Below are 27,209 nucleotides of genomic sequence, written 5' to 3'. Positions count from 1 at the left end.
CCTTAACCCCAATTCTGGGTCTTCGGCTTTGAGCTCACTGCCTGGCCCCACAGTGCTCCCCACCCCCTACCCTCTCCTTTGGGTGGCTCAAATGTCACAACCACTGACAAATCAATGCTCACTCACCTATACACATTTTATTTCCCCCAGCAAAAACAACTCAAATATGGCTCCCCCGACATCATAGCCAACCCCTCTACCTCACCCAGTGTGGAAGCACCCCCACGCCATCACCCACCGCCCCCTCATCTCCAGCAACTGCCAAAGAGCAACGAATCTGAATCAGGCACTAAGCAGGCCAGCTATTTCCAGGGACAAAGGACAGGGAGAGGAGCAGTGTGGAGCAGGCCTGAGAGGGAGGGGGAGGAGGGAAACAATGGCTGCTCCAGGCCCCCAGGGAAGAAAGCCAGTCACATGCTGACGTCAGGGGGTGGGGTGGGGGTAAGTGGGTGTATGAGAGAGGCTGCCAGAGGCTGGTCCAAGCCCCACTGGGGAGCCCTTCGTACGGGAAGAACTGGAGAACAGAGCCTCCCCTAACTCCCATCCAACCGTAGCATAGCTGACATCACATCGCCTCCTCTGTGGCTGGCTGCTCTCATCAACTTCACTGTAATGTCTTCCGTTGTCGCTACTAGCGCTGCTTCCTCAAAATAATATGCTGTCCACCCGTCTCCCTCCATATCACAGTCTGTCCTTTTCCTCCCCTTCTCTCTGTGGCATTCCATCTCTTCCCGCAGTGCCCCCTCATTATGGTTGCTGAGTGGTCTAGCCTGACCCAGACATGGGCTGCCTGCCTCACAATTAAAACATCCCCTTTAATGCCAGTCTACAGCCTCTCAGATTCCATCACACACACCTCAATGCCGCCCTCTAAGATTACAGAACAGTCCACACATAAAAAATCCAACCGGTCTGACAGAGAGCTGCAAAAACAACAAAGTGTGTGTGTTTTTATATATATTTTATATATATATATACAGTTGAAGTAGGAAGTTTACATACACTTAGGTTGGAATAATTAAAACTCGTTTTTCAACCACTCCACAAATTTCTTGTTAATTAACAAACTATAGTTTTGGCAAGTTGGTTAGGACATCTACTTTGTGCATGACAAGTAATTTTTCCAACAATTGTTTACAGACAGATTATTTCACTTTATAATTCACTTTATTTCAAGGCCTACCTTCAAACTCAGTGCCTCTTTGCTTGACATCATGGGAATATCAAAAGAAATCAGCCAAGGCCTCAGAAAAAAATGTGTACACCTCCACAAGTCTGGTTCATCCTTGGGAGCAATTTCCAAATGCCTGAAAGTACCACGTTCATCTGTACAAGAGAAGTGCAAATCAAGTGCAAATCAATCCCAGAACAACAGCAAAGGTGCTGTAGAAAACAGATACAAAAGTATCTATATCCACAGTAAAACTAGTCCTATATCATCATAACCTGAAAGGCTGCTCAGCAAGGAAGAAGCCACTGCTCCAAAACCGCCATAAAAAAAGCCAAACTACAGTTTGCAACTGCACATGGTGGCAAAGATTGTACTGTTGGAGAAATGTCCTCTGGTCTAATGAAACAAAAATATAACTATTTGGCGATAATGACCATCGTTATGTTTGGTTGGAAAAGGGGGAGGCTTGCAAGCCGAAGAACACCATACCAACTGTGAAGCACGGGGGTGGCAGCATCTTGTTGTGGGTGTGCTTTGCTGCATGAGGGACTGGTGCACATCACAAAATAGATGGCATCATGAGGAGGTAAATGACGTGGATATATTGAAGCAACATCTCAAGACAACAGACAGGAAGTTAAAGCTTGGTTTCAAATGGACAATAACCCCAAGGACAACAAAGTCAGGCAACCCAAAACGTTTGACCCAAGTTAAAACAATTTAAAGGCAATGCAGACAAATACTAAATGAGTGTACGTAAACTTCTGACCCACTGGGAATGTGATGAAAGAAAAAAGATGAAATAATTCATTCTCTCTACTATTATTATGTTTTTTTCACATTCTTAAAATAAAGTGGTGATCCTAACTGACCTAAGACATGGAATTTTTACAAGGATTAAATGTCAGGAATTATGAAAAACTGAGTTTAAATGTATTTGGTTTAGGTGTAAACCTCAGACTTCAACTGTACATATATACACTGCTCAAAAAAATAAAGGGAACACTAAAATAACACATCCTAGATCTGAATGAATGAAATATTCTTATTCAATACTTTTTTCTTTACATAGTTGAATGTGCTGACAACAAAATCATCACACAAAATGTATCAATGGAAATCAAATTTATCAACCCATGGAGGTCTGGATTTGGAGTCACACTCAAAATTAAAGTGGAAAACCACACTACAGGCTGATCGAACTTTGATGTAATGTCCTTAAAACAAGACAAAATGAGGCTCAGTAGTGTGTGTGGCCTCCACGTGCCTGTATGATCTCCCTACAACGCCTGGGCATGCTCCTGATGAGCATGGACAGTCTGTTGTGCAACGTGGTGTTGGTGGATGGATCGAGACATGATGTCCCAGATGTGCTCAATTGGATTCAGGTCTGGGGAATGGGCGGGCCAGTCCATAGCATCAATGCCTTCCTCTTGCAGGAACTGCTGACACACTCCAGCTACATGAGGTCTAGCATTGTCTTGCATTAGGAGGAACCCAGGACCAACTGCACCAGCATATGGTCTCACAAGCGGTCGGAGGATCTCATCTCGGTACCTAATGGCAGTCAGGCTACCTCTGGCGAGCACATGGCCCCCCAAAGAAATGCCACCCCACACCATGACTGACCCACCGCCAAACCGATCATGCTGGAGGATGTTGCAGGCAGCAGAACGTTCTCCACGGCGTCTCCAGACTCTGTCACGTCTGTCACGTGCTCAGTGTGAACCTGCTTTCATCTGTGAAGAGCACAGGGCGCCAGTGGCGAATTTGCTAATCTTGGTGTTCTCTGGCAAATGCCGAACGTCCTGCACGGTGTTGGGCTGTAAGCACAACCCCCACCTGTGGACGTCGGACCCTCATACCACCCTCATGGAGTCTGTTTCTGACCGTTTGAGCAGACACATGCACATTTGTGGCCTGCTGGAGGTCATTTTGCAGGGCTCTGGCAGTGCTCCTCCTGCTCCTCCTTGCACAAAGGCGGAGGTAGCGGTCCTGCTGCTGGGTTGTTGCCCTCCTATGGCCTCCTCCACGTCTCCTAATGTACTGGCCTGTCTCCTGGTAGAGCCTCCATGCTCTGGACACTACGCTGACAGACACAGCAAACCTTCTTGCCACAGCTTGCATTGATGTGCCATCCTGGATGAGCTGCACTACCTGAGCCACTTGTGTGGGTTGTAGACTCCGTCTCATGCTACCACTAGAGTGAAAGCACCGCCAGCATTCAAAAGTGACCAAAACATCAGCCAGGAAGCATAGGAACTGAGAAGTGGTCTGTGGTCACCACCTGCAGAACCACTCTTTTATTGGGGGTGTCTTGATAATTGCCTATAATTTCCACCTGTTGTCTATTCCATTTGCACAACAGCATGTGAAATGCAGTGTCAATCAGTGCTGCTTCCTAAGTGGACAGTTTAATTTCACAGAAGTGTGATTGACTTGGAGTTACTTTGTGTTGTTTAAGTGTTCCCTTACTTTTTTTGAGCAGTATATATTTTTTTGAGCAGTAATATATATACACACACACACACACATATATATACAGTGGGGCAAAAAAGTATTTAGTCAGCCACCAATTGTGCAAGTTCTCCCACTTAAAAAGATGAGGCCTGTAATTTTCATCATAGGTACACTTCAACTATGGCAGACAAAATTAGAAAAATCCAGAAAATCACATTGTAGGATCTTTAATGAATTTATTTGCAAATTATGGTGGAAAATAAGTATTTGGTCACCTACAAACAAGACCTCACAGACCTGTAACTTCTTCTTTAAGAGGCTCCTCTGTCCTCCACTCGTTACCTGTATTAATGGCACCTGTTTGAACTTGTTATCAGTATAAAAGACACCTGTCCACAACCTCAAACAGTCACACTCCAAACTCCACTATGGCCAAGACCAAAGAGCTGTCAAAGGACACCAGAAACAAAATTGTAGACCTGCACCAGGCTGGGAAGACTGAATCTGCAATAGGTAAGCAGCTTGGTTTGAAGAAATCAACTGTGGGAGAAGAAGAAATCAACTGTGGGAGCCACACCTGTACACAGGGTTAAAACTATTATGAGCTCTCCCACGGCATACTGGCCTTTGTCACTGCTGTGTGCGTGTGGCTGTGCGTGTGTGTCTGTGTCTGCGTATGTGCGCGCGTCTGTGTGCGTGGCTGCGTGTGCGAGTCTGTCTTCAGTGGTGTGTTAGATAATGTGTGAGGCTGTGTCCTGTAAATGACCCAGAGGTTTTCTGCAGTTTGTTCCAATACAATGTGAGGTCCTCTAGAAAATACACACAGATTCCATGTGTCCATTCAACAGGGGGGGAACAGCTTATCTACAGGGATCCATCTCAGGCCTACAGCCCAATGGGGACCAGACTGGATCCAGGCATAATGTTCAGACAAGAGAAATCAGACAAAATATTTCATACAAGCTAGTGTTGTTGAGGAGACTTTGCAGGGTGAAGGAGACTAAGTGAGAAAGAGAGACATGTTTGGGGCAGACACTACAGGGTGTATGAGACAGAGCGAGAGAGAGAGAGAGCAACAGAGCGAGAGAGAGAGCGACAGAGCGAGAGCGAGAGAGGGGCAGTTTTGAGGTCTACTCAACAGGGTGCATGGGAGAGGGGGTGTGACAAGGGGTGGTTTTGGGGGAGACTCTACAGGGTGAATGAGATGGGGGGGGGGGGGGTCCAAGAGAACAGTATGTTCCTCATTATCCTGGCTCCCTGGGAGGGGCCTGGTGATGGCTCTATTCTGACCCCCACCAGGTCACAGGGTCAGTGTGGCCCACAGGGTCAACACCTCAACTCCACTAACCAGCACCAACCAGACAGACACGCTATTATCACAACTAGGGGACAAAAACACCTAGTCCAAAATACATTAGCAGATTAGGCCTCAAAACTCACATACTAACACACACATTAATATATACGTACATAGTAACACAACAACAAAGGAATATCAGCTCCTAAATTGAGGAAGTAGACACCCATTCCCTTCCTGAAATAGTTTGCTGTTACTTTGACAGCCTACAGGAAATTACTGACAAACTCAATCATCTGGTCCCTTAGTCTGAACATTGAACCACCATGTCAATAAGGAATAGAACGACACTGAACTCAAACATAAGACATTGGTCTCAGCACATAGTCAATAACAATGTTATGTACATTCAGATTTTTAGAAGCGGCATGTCATCGCTGTTTGAAGAAAACCTTGTTTTTGTGCCAATATACACTAATGTTCAAATGTTTGGGGTCACTTAGAAATGCTCTTGTTTTCCATGAAAACATACATGAAATGAATAGGAAATATAGCCAAGACGGTGACATGGTTATAAATAATGATTTTTTTATTGAAATAATAATTGTGTCCTTCAAACCTCCATTTGCAGCAATTACAGCCTTGCAGACCTTTGGCATTCTAGTTGTCAATTTGAGTTTGAGTTTATTTTATTTTTACAGGGACAGTGCACATGAATCAACGTTTCAGTAAAAGTGCCAGTTTTAGCCAGCCGGCTAATTTGTTGAGGTAATCTGAAGAGATTTCATCCCATGCTTCCTGAAGCACCTTTCACAAGTTGGATTGGCTTGATGGGCACTTCTTACGGTCAAGCTGCTCCCACAACAGCTCAATAGGGTTGAGATCCGGGAGCTGTGCTGGCCACTCCATTATAGACAGAATACCAGCTGACTGCTTCTTCCCTAAATAGTTATTGCGTAGGTTGGAGCTGTGCTTTGGGTCATTGTCCTGTTGTAGGAGTAAATTGGCTCCAATTAAGCGCTGTCCACAGGGTGTGGCATGGCATTCCAAAATGGAGTGATGGCCTTCCTTCAAGATCCTTTTTACCCTGTACAAATGTCCCACTTTACACCCCCCAAAGCACCCCCAGACCATCACATTACCTCCACCATGCTTGACAGATGGGGTCAAGCACTCCTCCAGCATCTTTTCATTTTTTCTGCATCTCATGAATGCTCTTCTTTGTGATCCGAACACCTCAAACGTAGATTTGTCTGTCCATAACACTTATTTCCAAACTTCCTCTGTCCATTGTCTGTGTTATTTTTCCCACCTTAGTCTTTTATTTTTATTGGCCAGTCTGAGATATGGCTTTTTCTTTGCAACTCTGCATAGAAGGCCAACATCCCGGAGTCGCATCTTCACTGTTGACATTGTGACTGGTGTTTTGCGGGTACTAATGAAGCTGTCAGTTAAGAATTTGTGAGGCATCCGTTTCTCAAACTAGACACTAATGTACTTGTCCTCTTGTGCAGTTGTGCACTGGGGCCTCCCACTCCTCTTTCTATTCTGGTTAGGGCCAGTTTGCTCTGTTCTGTAAAGGGTGCAGTACACGGTGTTGTACAAGATCTTCAGATTTTGGCAATTTCTCACATGGAATAGCCTTAATTTCTCAGAATAAGAATAGACTGACGAGTTTCAGAAGAAAGTACTTTGTTTCTGGCCTGAAAACCCACACATGCTGATGCTCCAGATACTCAACTAGTCTAAAGAAGGCCAGTTGTATTGCTTATTTAATAAGCACAACAGTTTTCAGCTCTGCTAGCATAATTGTAAAAAAGGTTTTCTAATGATCAATTAGCCTTTTAAATGATAAACTTCGATTAGCTAACACAACATGCCATTGGAACCCAGGAGTGATGGTTGCTGATAATGGGCCTCTGTGCGCCTATGTAGATATTCCATTAAAAATCAGTCGTTTCCAGCTACAATAGTCACTTACAACATTAACAATGTCTACACTGTATTTCTGATCAAGTTGATGTTACTTTAAATGGACAAAAAATTGAGCTTTTCTTTCAAAAACAAGGACATTTTTAATTGACCCCAAACTTTTGAACGGCAGTATATATATATTTACATGTATTGAAAGCAGTAACTCTTCAATGTACAAAGAAAATGTATTTAAAATAACGTCTAAAGTTTCAAAATATGTATGTTTGTTGATGGCAAAACATGGCTGTTTTTAAATGTCCTGAAAAGTGTTTTCAGACAGCATTTGATATGTAAATATCTGAGAAATTTACACCAAAATCCTGTAGCACGGGAATATAAATGAATGTATGGAAACGCATGCAGTCCTCTTTCCCCCCCTCTTCCTAAGACCCTGAAAAAAACCAGTGTGGATATTCCACTAGATTTAGGCTTTTTTCCTGGGCACACACAGACAGCACAAATATTTACTATGTGCTCTTCAGACTGCGAGCTGAACACAAGAATAGAGGGGGAAGTTACATTTTTAATCGTACGATTTTTTGCCTTCAAGCAAACAAGCTGAATACAAGAAGGCTAGCGTCCAACACACACACACACTTTTTGTGTCCTTCGGCAAATTCTCCTTTTTCACTCTTGCATGAAGTACAAAAAAAATGAAGAGGAGAAGAGAAGGAAAGGGAAGAGAAAATGTCCCCACAGAGTTTTTCTCCCTTCCTGGTGCGAGCGCGGGCCCCCGCAGAGCCCCTATGTAATTTCCAGTCCCTCAGAATTCAGGTATTAATAAAGGCCCCATGGGGAACTGCACACAATATAACCCTACATTTTCAGGCATTATGAAAGGACGCCCCCAGGGGTCTTTGGCTCAAATGTATGAAATGCAGGCATTGTAAAAAAAACACCCCAGGGGAGTCCCCCTGCAATAGAAATCTGCTGAATTCAAAGCATTTTCGGGGCTCTGGTGGGAGCCATTACTCCCTCTGGAAGCTTCTTTTCCTATTTTTTTTACAAAACATGTGTTGCTGACATGTTGACAGATTGCTGTTTAGGTGCATGCACAAGCCGAGTCTTTTCAGAGACAGAGCACCGCACTCTGCCAGAGGCTCTCAGCGCCCAAAACTGGTACCATCCATTTTATAACAGGGAGAGGAAAGTAGGCTGGAAGAGAGAGAGAGAGAGAGAGAGAGAGCAAGAGAGAGAAAGAGAGGGAGAGGGACGGAACGATAGAAGAGGAATAGAAAGACAGAACGAGGGAGGGGAATAAATGGAGGGAGGAAGAGGGAGAGAGAGAGAGAGAGAGAGAGAGAGAGAGAGAGAGAGAGAACTTTGTAAAAATGAACCCTGTGATGAACAACAACCCTCCTCCGCCTCACCCCCACTTCTTCCGCTCTCTGCATGCTGTGCCCCCCTTCCCTCCTCTCAATCCTCCTCTCCTATAGAGGCAGGGCTCTTGCTCTCCCTGGAAAACCTGAGTTTACAACCAGCTGTGACTGCATTTGTATCTGTGCCAAGGGCTTAGTGGAGGAATCTTCAGGCCACCCTTAGGCTCCAAACAGAGTGAGGGAGGGAAGGAGAGCGGGAGGGAGAAAGAAGGAAACGGAGGGAGAGATATAGAGAAAGCAGCAAAACCCAGCTAACACCAATAAGATGTGATATACCCACAGTCCAATGTGTTTACTCTGTCAAACACACTCAAATCAAAATAGCTTTTACTTAACAGACAGAAACAGACAAAACCACACAAACAGTACCATATGGTGCACACACACACAAAGAAAGGAGCTGTCTGGTGATTTTGCCTCAGGTTGCAGGCCTCTCTTATCCCAACCTCTTCTCACTAGTCTCTCACTACTACTCTCCCTCCCTCAACCACCCTCGCCTTCTCTTTCTCTCCATCTCCCTCAACCACCCTCGCCTTCTCTCCATCTCCCTCAACCACCCTCGCCTTCTCTTTCTCTCCATCTCCCTCAACCACCCTTGCCTTCTCTTTCTCTCCATCTCCCTCAACCACCCTCGCCTTCTCTCCATCTCCCTCAACCACCCTCACCTTCTCTTTCTCTCCATTTCTCTCAACCACCCTCGCCTTCTTTTTCTCTCCATCTCCCTCAACCACCCTCGCCTTCTTTTTCTCTCCATCTCCCTCAACCACTCTCATTCTCCTTGTCTTTCTCCCTCCCTCTCGGTTGAGGAAAGTGATCTGTGGCTTTAATAAGAGCCCTGTCCTCGTGTCTGATCCAGCTGCCACCATGACGACAGGCAGGAAGGAGAATGGAAATGTATTCATGGCGTTGGGAACCTGGGGCGAGGGGGGCACGGGGCACCCTAGAGACATCCAATCACCCAGGGACCCCCGCCTTAAACAGACATTACCCTCTCCTTTCTCCCTCCTCCTCTCTTTCTAGACAGATTCCCTGGCAGGCAGGCTCGGGGCTCTAACACCATGCCCACCTGCTGAGGAAAGAGAGCACAGCTGCACCCAGAGATAGAGAGAGATTGAGGAGGAGAAAGTATATGATCTTAGAGGGAGAGCTAGAGAGAGAGAAAAAAAAGAAGGGAGAGAGTGAAATGGAGCAGCAGTCAGAGTCAGATTCCAGTCTCCTTGTCTCATGGGTGACTGTGCCAGGCAGACAGAGGGCATACGGGGCATGCCGGAGCTCGACCTAAATGTCCCAACACCCTTTTCCTCTACCAAACACACACAGCCTGTGCTTCATGTCCTGCATGAACACACACAAGTAAACACCAATATGCTAGCACTTGCAATAGCCATGCGTCTTAGAATGTATGCATGTTTGCATTAGTATGTATGAGACCAGATGTGTATCTGTAAGAGGAAACTAGCTATACATCAACTGCCGTGTTGTTTGAAGGATGCTGAAATTCTCCCACTCCCTTCTCTCTCGCTCCCTCTCTCTTCCTCCCTCGCTCTGAGGTGAGGGTGTGAGTAATACAGTGCTTTCTAACTGCCGAGTCTGTAATCCCACTCTCTCACACATACACACTCTCTCTCTCTCCCCCGCGCTCCTAACAGCTCTTTTCAGTCTCCTGAAGGCGGGTTAACTAGTGCTCACCTCCTATTTGTATCTGACAGGCTGAAGCACCACCCCCCTCTCCTGACTGACAGCTCTCTCACCCACCCACAGAGCTCCACTGTTCAGCACCAGCAGACCCGTCACTGCCTACTTCAAAACTCTCCCTCTCTCAGTATCTTGCCGTATTATCCTCCTTCACTGCATAGATACCCTGGACACTTCTATGTGTGTGTGTGTGTGTGTGTTTGTGTGTGTGTGTCAATGTGCTAACTCTCTGCCCCCCACTTTCCCGCTGCTATGCCACATTGGTTGAAGAGCAGAGGTGTGTGTGTATGAGATGGGGGGCAGTCTGCTATATATAAACCAGCCAAACTAAACAGAGGATTGCAGCATAAACACAGGGCCCCCCACAGAATGGAGTGGAGGACCAGCCCGTTCTGTCTTGAGGAGGGGGGGGGGGGGGGGGGGGGTCTGAATGGTCCCATTCGCTCAGGCTGGCCCACTGGTTCTGTGATGGTGCCTGTGGTGTCTTAACCCCGGGGCCCACACCTCCTATGCCACCCCCCGGCACTCAGCTCCAGCCCTGCCAGGCCGTGGGGAGGCGGGCAGTGTCGGGGGTCATCTGTGCAGCGCTGCGGGGGAGAGGGGGGATGCAGATGGAGGGGTTCTCACAGCCAGAGCCCAACCTTGACCGGTCGCAGGGCAGCAGAGCGGAGCAACGAATGTTCTCCATTTGATCTCTAGGTTTTTTCCAAGCTCTCCTCGGGGAGCCAGTGCTACAGATTTCTTATCCTGTTGAGACTCTCCACAGACTCTTCCCACACAACGGCACGCATGCACAGATCAACCTCTAGTATCGGTCTCTCTGACACGCACACACACACACACACACACAACCATGCATAAGGCCTAACACACCATTCATGTTCCACAGAAACACAGACATACACACAAAAAACAAACTAAACTAAATAGAAAAAACACACCACAGGCCTATGTCAAGGAAATAGACATCCTCTAACAAACACGCCGCTTCCACACAGCTAACACAAACACTCCGCTTCCACACAGCTAACACAAACACTCCGCTTCCACACAGCTAACACAAACACTCCGCTTCCACACAGCTAACACAAACACTCCGCTTCCACACAGCTAACACAAACACTCCGCTTCCACACAGCTAACACAAACACTCCGCTTCCACACAGCTAACACAAACACTCCGCTTCCACACAGCTAACACAAACACTCCGCTTCCACACAGCTAACACAAACACGCCGCTTCCACACAGCTAACACAAACACGCCGCTTCCACACAGCTAACACAAACACAAACACGGCGCTTCCACACAGCTAACACAAACACTCCGCTTCCACACAGCTAACACAAACACTCCGCTTCCACACAGCTAACACAAACACTCCGCTTCCACACAGCTAACACAAACACGCCGCTTCCACACAGCTAACACAAACACAAACACGGCGCTTCCACACAGCTAACACAAACACGGCGCTTCCACACAGCTAACACAAACACGCCGCTTCCACACAGCTAACACAAACACGCCGCTTCCACACAGCTAACACAAACACTCCGCTTCCACACAGCTAACACAAACACTCCGCTTCCACACAGCTAACACAAACACTCCGCTTCCACACAGCTAACACAAACACGCCGCTTCCACACAACTAACACAAACATGGCCTCTCCAGCAGAGTCAACAGCAGCAGGAGGAAGGATGTATTGCAGTGAGTTTCTCTATAAAGGCCCAGCCCTGGACTAAACTAGACTAGACTAAACTAGACTAGACTGGACTCGACTAGACTGGATTGGCAGCCATAGTATGCTAAGAGCAGCTCATAGTCTGGCTGATCACAGGGCTTCTGTACACTGGGTGGCCTATTGGTCATAAAAATATTTCAGGGAGGAAAACTAAAACATAAAATCTAATGTGGCCTGTTGGGACTCTTATTAGCAGAAAAAGATGAGAGAGCGCGCACGAGAAAGAGACGGGGGTCAGATCAGGGGAGACTATTACCCCATTAGGGCTCAGAGGGTGGAGGGGGCAGGCAGAGAAACCACGTGTTGAAAAGGGGTTTTGGGTGAGGCGGTGGAGGGAGCAGAGCAGCCCTTCAGCTCAACAGGCTTCCCAAACAAAGCTCTGGTCCACCAGGCCCCTACCAACACAGCTGCACTGCCCCGATACACAGACACTGTCTAGAGTTACTGCTTCTCTCGGATACGCCCAGGCAGAGCAGGTCTGTGTGGGCCATGGAGTGAGAGAGACCAGCATGCAGCACGCAGGGGGATATTACAGGATTTCAGGTGAAATTCACCGGTCACACTGGCTTATGTCAGCCGTGGAATGAAATTACCCCATGGCATTATGCCTGTGCTCAGTCCCCCTGCAGACAGTATGGCCTCCCAGATCATTATGCCTGTGCTCAGTCCCCCTGCAGACAGTATGGCCTCCCAGATCATTATGCCTGTGCTCAGTCCCCCTGCAGACAGTATGGCCTCCCAGATCATTATGCCTGTGCTCAGTCCCCCTGCAGACAGTATGGCCCCCCAGATCATTATGCCTGTGCTCAGTCCCCCTGCAGACAGTATGGCCTCCCAGATCATTATGCCTGTGCTCAGTCCCCCTGCAGACAGCATGGCCTCCCAGATCATTATGCCTGTGCTCAGTCCCCCTGCAGACAGTATGGCCCCCCAGATCATTATGCCTGTGCTCAGTCCCCCTGCAGATAGCATGGCCTCCCAGATCATTATGCCTGTGCTCAGTCCCCCTGCAGACAGTATGGCCCCCCAGATCATTATGCCTGTGCTCAGTCCCCCTGCAGATAGCATGGCCTCCCAGATCATTATGCCTGTGCTCAGTCCCCCTGCAGACAGTATGGTCTCCCAGATCATTATGCCTGTGCTCAGTCCCCCTGCAGACAGTATGGCCTCCCAGATCATTATGCCTGTGCTCAGTCCCCCTGCAGACAGTATGGCCTCCCAGATCATTATGCCTGTGCTCAGTCCCCCTGCAGACAGTATGGCCTCCCAGATCACTATGCCTGTGCTCAGTCCCCCTGCAGACAGTATGGCCTCCCAGATCATTATGCCTGTGCTCAGTCCCCCTGCAGACAGTATGGCCTCCCAGATCATTATGCCTGTGCTCAGTCCCCCTGCAGACAGTATGGCCTCCCAGATCATTATGCCTGTGCTCAGTCCCCCTGCAGACAGTATGGCCTCCCAGATCATTATGCCTGTGCTCAGTCCCCCTGCAGATAGCATGGCCTCCCAGATCATTATGCCTGTGCTCAGTCCCCCTGCAGACAGTATGGCCTCCCAGATCATTATGCCTGTGCTCAGTCCCCCTGCAGACAGTATGGCCTCCCAGATCATTATGCCTGTGCTCAGTCCCCCTGCAGACAGTATGGCCTCCCAGATCATTATGCCTGTGCTCAGTCCCCCTGCAGACAGTATGGCCTCCCAGATCATTATGCCTGTGCTCAGTCCCCCTGCAGACAGTATGGCCCCCCAGATCATTATGCCTGTGCTCAGTCCCCCTGCAGACAGTATGGCCTCCCAGATCATTATGCCTGTGCTCAGTCCCCCTGCAGACAGTATGGCCTCCCAGACTCACATGTACTCAGAGTAATAGGAAATTAATGGAGCCACTTTATGAACCTGCTGCCGAGTGGCTGAATTACCTGCCACTTGTCTAAACACCTGGGACCCATCATCTAGTCTACTGCCATCCCCACAAGATGGCCTCCCAGCTCTGACTACCACCGATACCAAGATGGCCTCCCAGCTCTGACTACCACCGATACCAAGATGGCCTCCCAGCTCTGACTACCACCGATACAAAGATGGCCTCCCAGTTCTGACTACCACCGATACCAAGATGGCCTCCCAGCTCTGACTACCACCGATACCAAGATGGCCTCCCAGTTCTGACTACCACCGATACAAAGATGGCCTCCCAGTTCTGACTACCACCGATACAAAGATGGCCTCCCAGTTCTGACTACCACCGATACAAAGATGGCCTCCCAGCTCTGACTACCACCGATACAAAGATGGCCTCCCAGTTCTGACTACCACCGATACCAAGATGGCCTCCCAGCTCTGACTACCACCGATACCATGATGGCCTCCAAGTTCTGACTACCACCCATACCAAGATGGCCTCCGATTCTGTGAATCGCTAATCAAGTAAGCATGTGTAAGCACACACACACACACACAGAGTGGTGGCGTGTGTTTATCCCCAACAGATAGAGGGACGGAGGCAGCACAAAGCAGAATCCCAGGGGTGCCACAGAGAACTTAAAAGGATTCGTCAGTGAATGTTTTTTAATTTACCGTTCTTTTCAATAATAATATTAAAGCTGAGGTCCAGGGGGAATACCAGCCACCAGTCGAAGCCTGGGATTATTCTGCAATCTCCACCACTCACACCCTGGGGACCGTATGTTTTATTTCATTTCTTTCCTTCTTTCTTTTCTTTCACTCTCTCTTCACTCAGCAACATGTAGTTCTCCCTTGACTCTGAGCTGAAATCACATCTCCCAGCCTTCACTCTGACAGGCGGAGGAAGGGAGGGAGTCGCCAAAAGAGGAACATCAGTGTGAGACACGTCTCAGTTCTGGGTCATCCAGTGTCATTCAGCATTAGGGTGTACGCAACACAATACGTAAACGTTAAGTATCTAATGTCCAACCAACCCCTGGGTCACTCAGTCATACACCTACCCTGTGTGAGCTCAGGCCATGCTCCCTCTCCCTGTCTGAACTCACACTAAGCCCCCCCCCCCCCCATAGTCCCCAACGTGACTCCCCCTCCCCTATCAAACACACACACAAAATCGCGCTACGGGCTGTTATGTTAGGAGCTTGAGTGGCTCTGTCGATCGTTTTTGCGGTCATTAAGGAGCCTTGATTAATCTGGAACCAGATGCTCCTGCAGGGGGCCCTGGAGCCTTCCATTAATTCCAACGCTCCTAATAACTCCTATTGTGTGACCTGTGTTAGCTTTAAAACAAGTCTGTCCCTTAGGAACACTAAACAACACTGGTGTTAGTGGCGTATGACTACAGCCAACAGCAATAGGAGCCCGGAGAGTGGGGGGGGCCCTAGCCAGTCAGAACCAATCATGTGTCTAAGGCTTGAAGTGAAATATCAAATGTAAATGCGCTCACATAGCTCACTTGTTTAATCTACACCAGTACACCAAGGTCTGAATGGAATTAAACTGAGATGGGTCAAAAGGTACAACACTGGATATACATACCAAAGCAAGCCCAGTCAGACAGTCACATAAGGACACAGGGCCCGATTCCATCCAGTCTATCATGGCAATGTGCACATATTCACACACCTCCTTATTCTGAAAACTGCAGACCTTTAGCTACCCGTGATGGGGTCCGCCCAGCATTTACTGTACACATTTGCTACAATTCAACACTATAATGACTATGGGGAAAACATTATTTGATATGCTACCATTTAAAGATGCACTATGAAGACATTTATCTGCCATTTCCTGGTTATTACAATTCTTACACAGTACCAGTCAAAAGTTTGGACACACCTACTCATTCAAGGGTTTCTCTTCATTTTTACTATTTTCTACATTGTAGAATAATAGTGAAGACATCAAAACTATGAAATAACACATATGGAACCATGTAATAACCAAAATAATCATTTGTTTTATACATTGTAGAATAATAGTGAAGACACCACAAAAAAATAAAATTTAAAAAAGTGTTAAACAAATCAAAATAGATTTCATATTTGAGGTTCTTCAAAGTAGCCACCCTTCGCCTTGATGACAGCTTTGCACACTCTTGCATTCTCTCAACCAGCTTCATGAGGTAGTCACCTGGAATGCATTTCAATTAACAGGTGTACCTTGTTAAAAGTTAATTTGTGGAATGTTTTTTTCCTTCTTAATGCATTTGAGCCAATCAGTTGTGATGTGACAAGGTAGGGGTGGTATACAGAAGATAGCCTTATTTGGTAAAAGACCAAGTCCATATTATGGCAAGAACAGCTCAAATAAGCAAAGAGAAGCAACAGTCCATTATGACTGACATGAAAGTCAGGCAATCTGGAAAATGTCAAGAACTTTGAAAATGTCTTCAAGCGCAGTCACAAAAACCATCAGCGCTATGATGAAACTGGCTCTCATGAGGACCGCCACAGGAAAGTAAGACCCAGAGTTACCTCTGCTGCAGAGGATAAGTTCATTAGAGTTACCAGCCTTAGAAATTGCAGCCCAAATAAATGTTTCACAGAGTTCAAGTAACAGACACATCTCAGCATCAACTGTTCAAAGGAGACTGTGTGGATCAGGCATTCATGGTTGAATTGCTGCAAATAAACCACTACTAAAGGACACCAATAAGAAGAAGAGACATGCATGGGCCAAGACACACAAGCAATGGACATTAGACTGGTGAAAATCTGTCCTTTGGTCTGATGAGTCCAAATTTGAGATTTCTGGTTCCAACCGCCATGTCTTTTTGGGGAGCAGAGTAGGTGAACGGATGATCTCCGCATGTGTGGTTCCCACCGTGAAGCATGGAGGAGGTGGTGTGATGGTGTGGAGGTGCATTGCTGGTGACACTGTCTGATTTATTTAGAATTCAAGGCACACAACCAGCATGGCTAACGCAGCAATACACCATCCCATCTGTTTTGCGCTTAGTGGGACTATAATTTGTTTTTCAACAGGACAATGACCCAACACACCTCCAGGCTGTGCAAGTGCAATTTTACCAAGAAAGAGAGTGATGGAGTGCTGCATCAGATGACCTGGCCTCCACAATCACCTGACCTCAACCCAATTGAGATGGTTTGGGATGAGTTGGACCGCAGACTGAAGGAAAAGCAGCCAAGAAGTGCTCAGCATGTGGGAACTCCTTCAAGACTGTAGGAAAAGCATTCCAGGTGAAGCTGGTTGAGAGAATGCCAAGAGTGTGCAAAGCTGTCATCAAAGCAAAGGGTGGCTACTTTGAAGAATCTAAAATATATTGTGATTTGTGAAACACTTTTTTGGTTACTACATGATTCCATATGTGTTATTTCATAGTTTATGTCTTCACTATTATTCTACAATGTAGAACACCTACCCTTAAATGAGTAGGTGTGTCAAAACCTTTGACTGGTACTGTAATTCGCCCAATTTCAGTTTGTGACAAAACAACCAAGTATAGTGTGGAGAATCATTGTACCATTTAAACCGCTGTGAAATATATTTTCCATAACAAAAATGTTTGTATTTTCAGCGGATTGAAGCTGGTGTACAAAACCGAAAGTAAAAGACGCAAAAACAAAATGTAAGAATGGGAAGAATAGAGCACATAGAACAGATCTACCTTTCTTCTTAGACTTGATTTCTATGTGAATGACAGATCTATAAGTCACATTTCTATGTGAATTTGGTCAGGTCACCCAAAACGTTACATAATGTAGCTTTAAATACTACTCAAGGTATTGGATTGATTGAACTGAAAGGTGGTAACGACCCGAGTCCCCTGGCCCCAAAATAACTGTTTGTGGATGTAGCCCACCCTGTGTTTATCTTACCTGCAGTGTAGTGTATTAATCTCAGTGTGTGTATGATGTCTTACCTGCGGGGCAGTGGTTGGTGCGGTGGTCAGTCAGCTTCGCCAGACACTCAAAGTCCTGCTGGCAATTGTCGCAGGTGAAGATGGACTCATCGTCCAGGTCATCATCCCCAATGCGGTCGTCATGGCTGGTGACACTGTGGTCCCCATCCTCTAGGGCTGCACGCCGCTCCTTCCTTGCCGCCTCGCGGTCCAACGCAGCAGGGACATCTGGGACAAAAACACAGAGAGAGGGAAACTGAGTACCAGCATGTGACTCATACAGCCGGAACTACTGATCTACTGGAGATTGGTCAGAGGTAATAGATCATTTTTTGATTGAGTCCATTTGTACCAGCAATTGAAAGGGACAAGCACTATTTCAAGTCCATCTCATACTAAAGATGTCCCTGGTCACATGCCCTGTGTGTGCTCTCTAATGGAGAGTCTATGTGAGGTGGCATTAGAGGGTGTATAAGGACTCAGGGCTCTGGAGGGAGACGACTCATGCCAGCCTGTGTGCCCACGCTGCCACTCATGGCATGCAGAGAGGAGGACCAGTGGAAAAATCGGCCTCCACAATCCTCCCTCCACCATTGTGGCTCCATTTTCACACCTTATTATCACATTAAACGCTCTGTTCCAAAAGGACTGGAGACTGAGGAGGGAGGGAGGGAGGGAGGGAGGGAGGAAGGAAGGAAGGAAGGGAGGGAGGGAGGGAAAGGGACAGAGAGAAAGAAAGAGAGATGGGGAATGTCAGTGCAGAAGAGGAGGGTGGTAAAGGGAATGAGAGATGGAGAGGGAGTGGGGGTGGTTTTGCTGGCTGGCTCCCTAAGGCTCCACATCCTGTCTAATCATGGTGGACTTGTGCAATCAGAGGAGAGCAGGAGGAGGCCATTCCTGCACTCCAAAGCTTTGATTTGGCAGTGCCCAGCGCTCTGCCCGCCCGCCATTCTGCTGCTGGTAATGGGCTCTGGCCCATGACCCCAGCCCCACAGCACAACTTAGGTAGGGAGAGAGAGAGAGTGTCTGGGCTGGATCAGCGAGATAGAGACTGTGTGTGGAGGTGCTCTAATTCCACACTCGTCCTCTCGGGGAGAGATGCGGAGGGTGGATGGTGGGATGAATGGATGGAGGGATGAATGGAGCATTTAGGGGCGAAAGGAGTGGGAGGGAGGGTTATGGCCATCTGTCCAGTGGTGAGAGCGCCGTCTGGACAGGGAGGAGAGTGGCCCCTAACTGATGCTACACGGACACAGTCCTACACTGCAGTCACAAAGACACAGGCACCTTTCCACATCTAGACATGAACATACCCACATATTCATTGATATGCGCCTTAAACAATGTTTCATCCATGACAGAGGAAATGCATATTAGCAGTCAAACACATGCACACACATGAATGCACAATCAAACTAACATTAATACATGCATGTGTACACACACACACCGTCATTCCCCCAGGTGCCCTCACGCCAGAGGTATGGGTCCTGCCAACTCCAGTACATGCCAGCACAACCGGCTACCATGACAACAAGGGAGGAGCCAGATGGGACCTTGCTCTTCCCCTCTCCACCTCTCCTCCTCCTCTTCCCCCCCCCCATCTCTCCTTCCCTCTTCTCCACAGGGCTCAGGGAGATGGATGGGGCCCGGCAGGAGGAAGAGGAGAGGATGAGAGTGCCTGGCACGGTTGGGAGGGTGTTTGGTGTGTGTGTGTGGGGGGGGGGGGGGGGGGGGGGGGGCGCCCCATGCCATCCAGCAACCCCTCCTCAGCCCCCCACCACCCCCACTCTACAGCAGCCCCCTCTCCTCCAGTAAGCCTTTCAAATCTCTGATGGAGGAGGGGGTCTCAGGGGGGGGGTCCGGAGCACACTTCATTTAGAGGCCTTCTACACAGTGCTGCTGCCTCCGTCATTAGGCCTCCCTGGATGTGCCTGCTACTGGGGAAGATTGATACGGTGGTGGTGCGCACCCCAGCTGTACCCACTGCAGCTCCAGCAGTGGCCCTGATGAACACAGAGCACACTATTTATCTGGAAGGAGGAGATGAGAGGATAATGGTCCTGATTGGCGGAGAATCGTTTTTCGGGAGAGGTGACGGATACTAGTCAACGTAAAAAAAGTTGTCTGGCTTCTCTACCTGGTGTAGACCACACCACTGTAATAGGACTCACAATGGTTAGGAGTGTTTACAGCTAAACACTACTGCACAGTTGTAAAGTCTAACACTGGCACCATATCGAAGATAAAGTCCTATAGTTGAATGTTATCATTCACACAGCAACACCGCCCTCACAGGCAAAGACAAAACACACTACAATATTACCCAACCAGACGCACACACACCTAGATGTGCCGTAATGTGTGCTGAGGTCATTACTAATAAGGCTCTGCAGAGTCGTTTGAGACGCGCAGAGTGTTTTCAAACATAATTCAATTTGAGGGGAGGAAACCAAAATGAAATGAGGGCTTATGTTGGAAGTGGTGTCCAAGGAGACTAATGATTTCTAAATGGCCATTCAGATGAACAAGGCCTCTTTATGCCCCCAGATATATTCTGAGAGACCATATTTCTCATCCAGACAGCCTGCTTTCTGCCTACCTGTCTGCTAGGTTGGAGAGCTAAACATGCACAGTGCTCTGTCAATGGTTAATGCAATGACAGCCCTGCTAGTGGCCAGTTTTCCTCTGCAAATAGTAAACGATAATGTTCCTAGATATCATGTAACAAACACAAATGACATGCCTGTGTGAGGTTAATAAGGTCGTAGGTCAAACACCTTTCTCTGTTAGGCAGGCATGGCAGTTGCCAGCAGGGATTCTGACAAGATAGTTGTAGAGATAATGATTGATGCGTTTCATCTTAAAATACGTGCCGTTTCAACTCAATGCTCCTGACCACTGTCTGCATAAAACAACAATACCTACCCAAATTGTACCCTCACAAAGGCAGTTTTAACTGACCCCGTTACATTATCCTATACCCCCCTCTCCTCCTCTACTTTTGCTTTCATATGTTTGTTTTATCCCTCATTTAATAGTCTACTCCTGGCTGCCCCCCTCCCCGGTATCCCATCCAGAGTAGGGACACTTAATGAGGGCCTAGGGCTTCCAGGGGTGGAGGAGTGTTGGGGACATAGGCAGGGTCTGCATGGCGTGCAGTGGTAATCCCAGCAGCACACGTCATGTCTCCCTGTGCCAGCTGGAGCTCCTGTCCCCCACTCTGCGGAGAGCCATTATCTCTGAGTCACAGACCGTCACCACGCCAAGAGGCAAAAACACACAAAAAACAAAAACACTCATACACACATTTACACAAGCACATACAGTGCCTTGCGAAAGTATTCGGCCACCCTTGAACTTTGCGACCTTTTGCCACATTTCAGGCTTCAAACATAAAGAGATAAACTGTATTTTTTTGTGAAGATTCAACAACAAGTGGGACACAATCATGAAGTGGAACGACATTTATCGGAAATTTCAAACTTTTTTAACAAATCAAAAACTGAAAAATTGGGCGTGCAAAATTATTATACAATTTGGCAGACTATTCACATACTTATTTTGTGCTGAGAAAATGTACAAATCTCCATATATCCTACCCCCCAAAAATCACCTGGGACAGATGATGGGGTAATGGTCAGAAAGAGAAGAGGGGGAAGAAGAAGAGACCAGTGGAGTTAACAGGGTGAGAACATGGTTCTACAGTAATGATAGGATGGTCATCTTAACCCTTCCATCTTAACCCGTAACATCTTCAACTGGACTGGTGCTTCCTGGTTGTAGAGGGGAAAGGAATCACTGCATACCAGCAGGTTGGCTCAAAGTAATACTCTTACAATATACTGTAATAATCAGTCATTGTTTTTATTTCAATTCGCTTTAATGCTATGGAGATACAGTATGCTAAGAGTAACCATTCGCTCGTTGGCAAGTGTACTTTCAGATTTTATTAAACTAATTATTTCCTCATGAGGTCAGACGTTTCATATCTGCTGATTAAGCCTCATAGATTGTGTGTGTGTGTTTATGAGAGGGAGGAGGGTGTCTAATGTTTGTAGATAATGCCCCTCTCCCGCTCTTGCTCCCTCTCAGAGGAAAGGCAAACAGACATGTTTGTGTGGGGTAATTAGATGAAGAGAAGTGAATTAACAGAATCCACAGAGCAGTGGTGTTGCCGAGGAGAGGCCCGCCTTGCTGGGACCCGCTAATTACCGCTCGTTAGGTTGATATGTTTTTTCCCCTCCTGTTTTAACGGTGCAAAGCTCCAACGTGAGATGTGGAAATAATTAGGAGCTGGGCGATGTGGGCTTAATGGACACCGCCAGGCATGCGACGGGGGAGACAAGACAAAGGCAACAGCAAAGACAGAGAGTCTCCCTTTCTCCCTCCCTCACTGCACCATCAGAGTACAGCGATCCCCATCTTAGATGTACACGGAGGTAGAGAGATCTACTCTCACCTCTTATAATCAGCTTGTCAAATAATATTTGACTTGGAATAAACACCAGCTGAACTGAAATACTAGTCAAATGTCTGGGAATGTTCAGAGATGCTCCCTCCCCTCCACTCAAAATGCTCAGAACCAAAACCTACATTTAAGTGCCTTTTGAGTTTTGACATTTAAAGTGAAGCTCGTTACGATCCCCCTGGCTAGTTCCAGTCCCAATGTCCTGACCTCTGGAGGCAGAGCAGTTTCCTATTACTCATACAGTGGGCACGCAACGGAAGTGAGACTTGATCGTACTGTACACAGAGGGAGAATACAGGCATACCGCAACCAGAATACAGACACTTTATTGGAGTCCTCAGAGAGAGTGAGTGAGTGAGAGGGAGAGAGAGAGAGAGAAATAAACTGTATGAGCGGATGGAGCACAGAGTCAGGACTAGGTGTTGGAGCAGTGCTGTGAGCCAGGACGGAGGCCTGTTTGGGACACACTTGTGCTAAGAGAGGCGTAAATCTGCAGGACTCCTGGCCCTGGGTCGCCCAAACATGGCCCGGTACACCACTCCACCGCCATCAAGATCCAGCCTGCCTGGGAGTTAGAAAAATACGAGCTCCAAGTTCCACAAAACCAGTGTTTTTATAAAAAACAACAAGAGTACAAGGCTGCCTTTCAACTCTCCACAGCACACAAACATTCAAACCTACCAGCGGACCAACCAGCGGCAGCCAAGTGAAGTAAAACATGGATGGACTGCAAATAGCTCTAGCGGAGTATGTTAGAGAGGGGATTCAGAAGGAATGCTCCACTTCACCGAGTCAGGTACAGCACATAGACAGTAAGAAAAACAGGCCTGGTGAGGTACATGCAGTTGAAGTCAGAAGTTTACGTACACCTTAGCCAAATACATTTAAACTCAGTTTTTCACAATTCCTGACATTTAATCCTTGTGAAAATTCCCTGTTTTAGGTCAGTTAGGATCACCACTTTATTTTAAGAATATGAAATGTCAGAATAATAGTAGAGAGAATTATTTATTTCAGCTTTTATTTCTTTCCTCACATTCCCAGTGGGTCCGAAGTTTACATACACTCAATTAGTATTTGGTAGCCTTGCCTTGAAATTGTTTAACTTGGGTCAAACGTTTAGGGTAGCCTTCCACAAGCTTCCCACAATAAGTTAGATGAATTTTGACCCATTCCTCCTGACAGAGCTGGTGTAACGGAGTCAGGTTTGTAGGCCTCCTTGCTCACACATGCTTTTTCAGTTCTGCCCACACATTTTCTATAGGATTGAGGTCAGGGCTTTGTGATGGCCACTCCAATACCTTGACTTTGTTGTCCTTAAGCCATTTTGCCACAACTTTGGAAGTATGCTTGGGGTCAATGCCCATCTGGAAGACCAATTTGCAACCAAGATTTAACTTCCTGACTGATGTCTTGAGATGTTGTTTCAATATATCCACATCCTTTTCCTACCTCATGATGCCATCTATTTTGTGAAGTGCACCAGTCCCTGCTGCAGCAAAGCACCCCCACAACATGATGCTGCCCCCCCGTGCTTCACCGTTGGGATAGTGTTCTTCGGCTTGCAAGCCTCCCCCTTTTTCCAACCAAACATAACGATGGTCATTATGGCCAAACAGTTCTATTTTTGTTTCTTCAGACCAGAGGACATTTCTCCAAAAAGTATGATCTTTGTCCCCATGTGCAGTTGCAAACCGTAGTCTGGCTTTTTTATGATCGTTTTGGAGCAGTGGCTTCTTCCTTGCTGAGCGTTTTACTGTGGATATAGATACTTGCGCACCTGTTTCCTCCAGCATCTTCACAAGGTCCTTTGCTGTTGTTCTGGGATTGATTTACACTTCTCGCACCAAAGTACGTTCATCTCTAGGAGAACTAATCTCCTTCCTGGGCGGTATGACGGCTGCGTGGTCTCATGGTGTTTATACTTGGGTGCTATTGTTTTGACAGATGAGCGTGGTACATTCAGGCGTTTGGAAATTGCTCCCAAGGATGAACAAGACACGTGGAGGTCTACATTTTTGGCTTCTTGGCTGAAGTCTATGTACACTTCCGACTTCAACTGTACCATTGTATTCACTATGCCTGGTAAATGTTTCAAAAAGAAGGTCAAAACAATTTATGGGAGTGAAAAAAACATGTGTGGAATATTCTGAGTGACCAAGGCATGTGGCTCTCACTGTTCAGGAAAAGATTTAACACTTTGTGCCCTTAAAATAGCCACCACTAATCACCATGGGAGTTTCACTGGGTTTACAGTGTGAGAAAAGGTTATTTACCATTTGTACAATGTTGTATGAATCTGTGAACCTCCTGAACTGGCCTCTAGGCTGTCAGGTGCGTCCAGTATGGGTACTAACAAAAGGACTGGGGTCTGGGATACAGACACAGACACAGGCTGAGCAGGTGCAGCCGGACGCAGCCCCCCCCCCCCCCCCCCCCGTCTCTCTGGGGAGCCCTCTCCTTCTCCCAGTAAACAGGGGGACCTATTTAAAGCAGGCCTCTCTCCACAGCTCCCCTGTCCTCTGCCAAAAAAATTTCTCTCCAAAATACGGTGCTCCCCCCAGGGAGCCAGCAGAAGCACTGTGTACCAGGCTCAGTGTGTCTCTACCCCCCCAGAGAGGCAGGGAGGCAGGGGAGCGCAGCACCCAACACCAGCCCCTCCACCCAGAGAGGCTGATGAAAACCAAAAGGAGTGTCATGGAAGGGAGCGAATTAAATCACACACAAACAGCCTGACAGCTGCTCACCAATGCCATCACCTGTTCCAGCCCGTGGCTTCACACACACACGCTAGCACACACCTCCTCCTCGCACATTAAAACTGTTTTCCTGTCGTTGCCTTGGGGAAATTAAAAAATATATTATGGACCTCCAGAGGTTTATATAGGGAGATGGTGAGAGAAAAAAGGAAGAGGGAGACAAATGAGAGAAGGAGAGAGAGAGAGACACGTGTCCTCTTTTTCAAAGTGTCCTCTGGTCTACATCATCAAGATGTCCATACATTAGTTAGCGAGGACAGAAAGGAGGGCCGTCCTCCTGTGTCTCAGTCTGCCCCTTGTAATATCTTCTTCTCCTCCTCCTCCTCTTTCTCCTCCCTCCTCTCCTCCTTTCAAGGGGAAAAATAAAACCAGTACATTCTTTCCCCCGGACGGCTGGCGCACACTCAGGTTGGAGCCCGGAGGGGACTGAAAGCGTGCACAGCCACGAGACTGACTGACATCTCACTTTGCAGTGAGTGGAGACAGTGGAGTGATCCAACACACACTGTTAAAGGGACATCCTGGAATCAAAACAACACACACACTGTAACCCAACAAATACACAGACATAACACACAAACAACGCACAAAACCGTCAAACTATTGTGGAAGCATCCTCCAAATTACAGCACACGTGGTTTTTTAAACTAATTGAATCCCTGATTGTTGGATTGGAAGTCTGATATGTTTTCAATAACAAAAGACTTTCTAGAAACTTTCTTCTTCTAAAAATGTGTTGTGATGCTTATGCCTTTGGTGCCTGTAATGTTAGCTTAGCATCTCTGTCTGCTGCACTGTCCTTACACCATTCTCTTCCTATAGCGAGAACACCATTCTCTTCCAATAGCGAGAACACCATTCTCTTCCAATAGCGAGAACACCATTCTCTTCCTATAGCGAGAACACCATTCTCTTCCTATAGCGAGAACACCATTCTCTTCCAATAGCGAGAACACCATTCTCTTCCAATAGCGAGAACACCATTCTCTTCCTATAGCGAGAACACCATTCTCTTCCAATAGCGAGAAGACCATTCTGTTCCTATAGCGAGAACACCATTCTTTTCTAATAGCGAGAACACCATTCTGTTCTTATAGCGAGAACACCATACTCTTCCTATAGCGGGAACACCATACTGTTCCTATAGCAAGAACACCATTCTGTTCCTATAGCGAGAACACCATTCTGTTCCTATAGCGAGAACACCATTCTGTTCTTATAGCGAGAACACCATACTCTTCCTATAGCGAGAACACCATACTCTTCCTATAGCGAGAACACCATACTGTTCCTATAGCGAGAACACCGTTCTGTTCCTATAGCGAGAACACCATACTGTTCCTATAGCGAGAACACCATACTGTTGCTATATCGAGAACACCGTACTGTTGCTATAGCGAGAACACCATACTGTTCCTATAGCGAGAACACCATACTGTTCCTATAGCGAGAACACCATACTGTTGCTATAGCGAGAACACCGTACTGTTGCTATAGCGAGAACACCGTACTGTTGCTATAGCGAGAACACCGTACTGTTGCTATAGCGAGAACACCATACTGTTGCTATAGCGAGAACACCATACTGTTGCTATAGCGAGAACACCATATTGTTCAGTAGTGAGGTCACAGACAACACCCACAGCCCAATGGTGTAATGGCAGGGCCGGGGGGGAAAAGGCCCTTCTCATTGGTGTCGCTGATGCAACGGCCAGCCAATGGCTGTGGGAGGAAATGAATGAAATAATCTAATTCGGCTCCATTACAGCCCCTTATCGGCCCTTTGCTCAGGGATATGAGACTACTTTTTCCACCATGAATCACAGTCCACACGGACAGGGTGCAGTGTGTGTGTCTGCATTGATTGTGTATGTAAGAGGTCATGGAGAAACCGTCACCTCGCAAACATTCTGCCTGTAGCATAGCGTGTATATAGCCAAGTTATCACTACTCATTGTGTTTTTATTATTACCTGGTATTACTTTTCTATTATTTCTCCATGTTTTTCTCTCTGCATTGTTGCGAAGGGCCTGTAAGCATTTCATTGTCCACACCTGTTGTTTATGAAGTATGTGACAAATACAATTTGATTTGAGCATGTGTTGTGTGCTTAACCCTGGTGATCTCTATCAGACAGTGAAGCAGTGGGGTCTTTCCAACAGGAAGCCAGCAAAACAAGGCTGAACTCCACAGCTCTAGTGGCACTTATTAAAACATCACCACTGACGGCCCCTCCTCCTCCTTCCACAGAAATGACAAACGTCTGGACTACTATCCAAAAACTCCCCCCCCCCCCTCACTCAATCTCACTCGTCCTCTCCATTCTTTCCACCCTCTCCCTCTCTTGGTCTACAGTGTCAGACCTGGCTCATTTTCTGTCTTTTCTCTTTTCCGTTTCTCCCCCTCTGGGCCAGGGAGGGATGTG

General features: G+C 47.1%; 1 protein-coding gene across 5 annotated transcripts in view; it reads right to left on the bottom strand.

Annotated features, from left to right (window-relative positions):
- Positions 1–27,209, bottom strand: part of LOC109867215 (zinc finger protein 423) — a 143,091-nt gene that overhangs the window by 89,232 nt on the left and 26,650 nt on the right. For all 5 annotated transcript variants that reach the window (XM_031801632.1, XM_031801633.1, XM_020456230.2 and 2 more), the window contains one exon: positions 17,576–17,782. In XM_031801632.1, the coding sequence (XP_031657492.1) occupies positions 17,576–17,782 (207 nt within the window). The remainder of the gene's footprint in view (positions 1–17,575; positions 17,783–27,209) is intronic.

This window comes from Oncorhynchus kisutch, linkage group LG22 (genome assembly GCF_002021735.2).
Source record: "Oncorhynchus kisutch isolate 150728-3 linkage group LG22, Okis_V2, whole genome shotgun sequence".
NCBI classification, from domain to species: Eukaryota; Metazoa; Chordata; class Actinopteri; order Salmoniformes; family Salmonidae; genus Oncorhynchus; species Oncorhynchus kisutch.
Note: the sequence above shows the minus strand (reverse complement) of the source record. Positions and strands in the feature narration are given on the sequence as shown.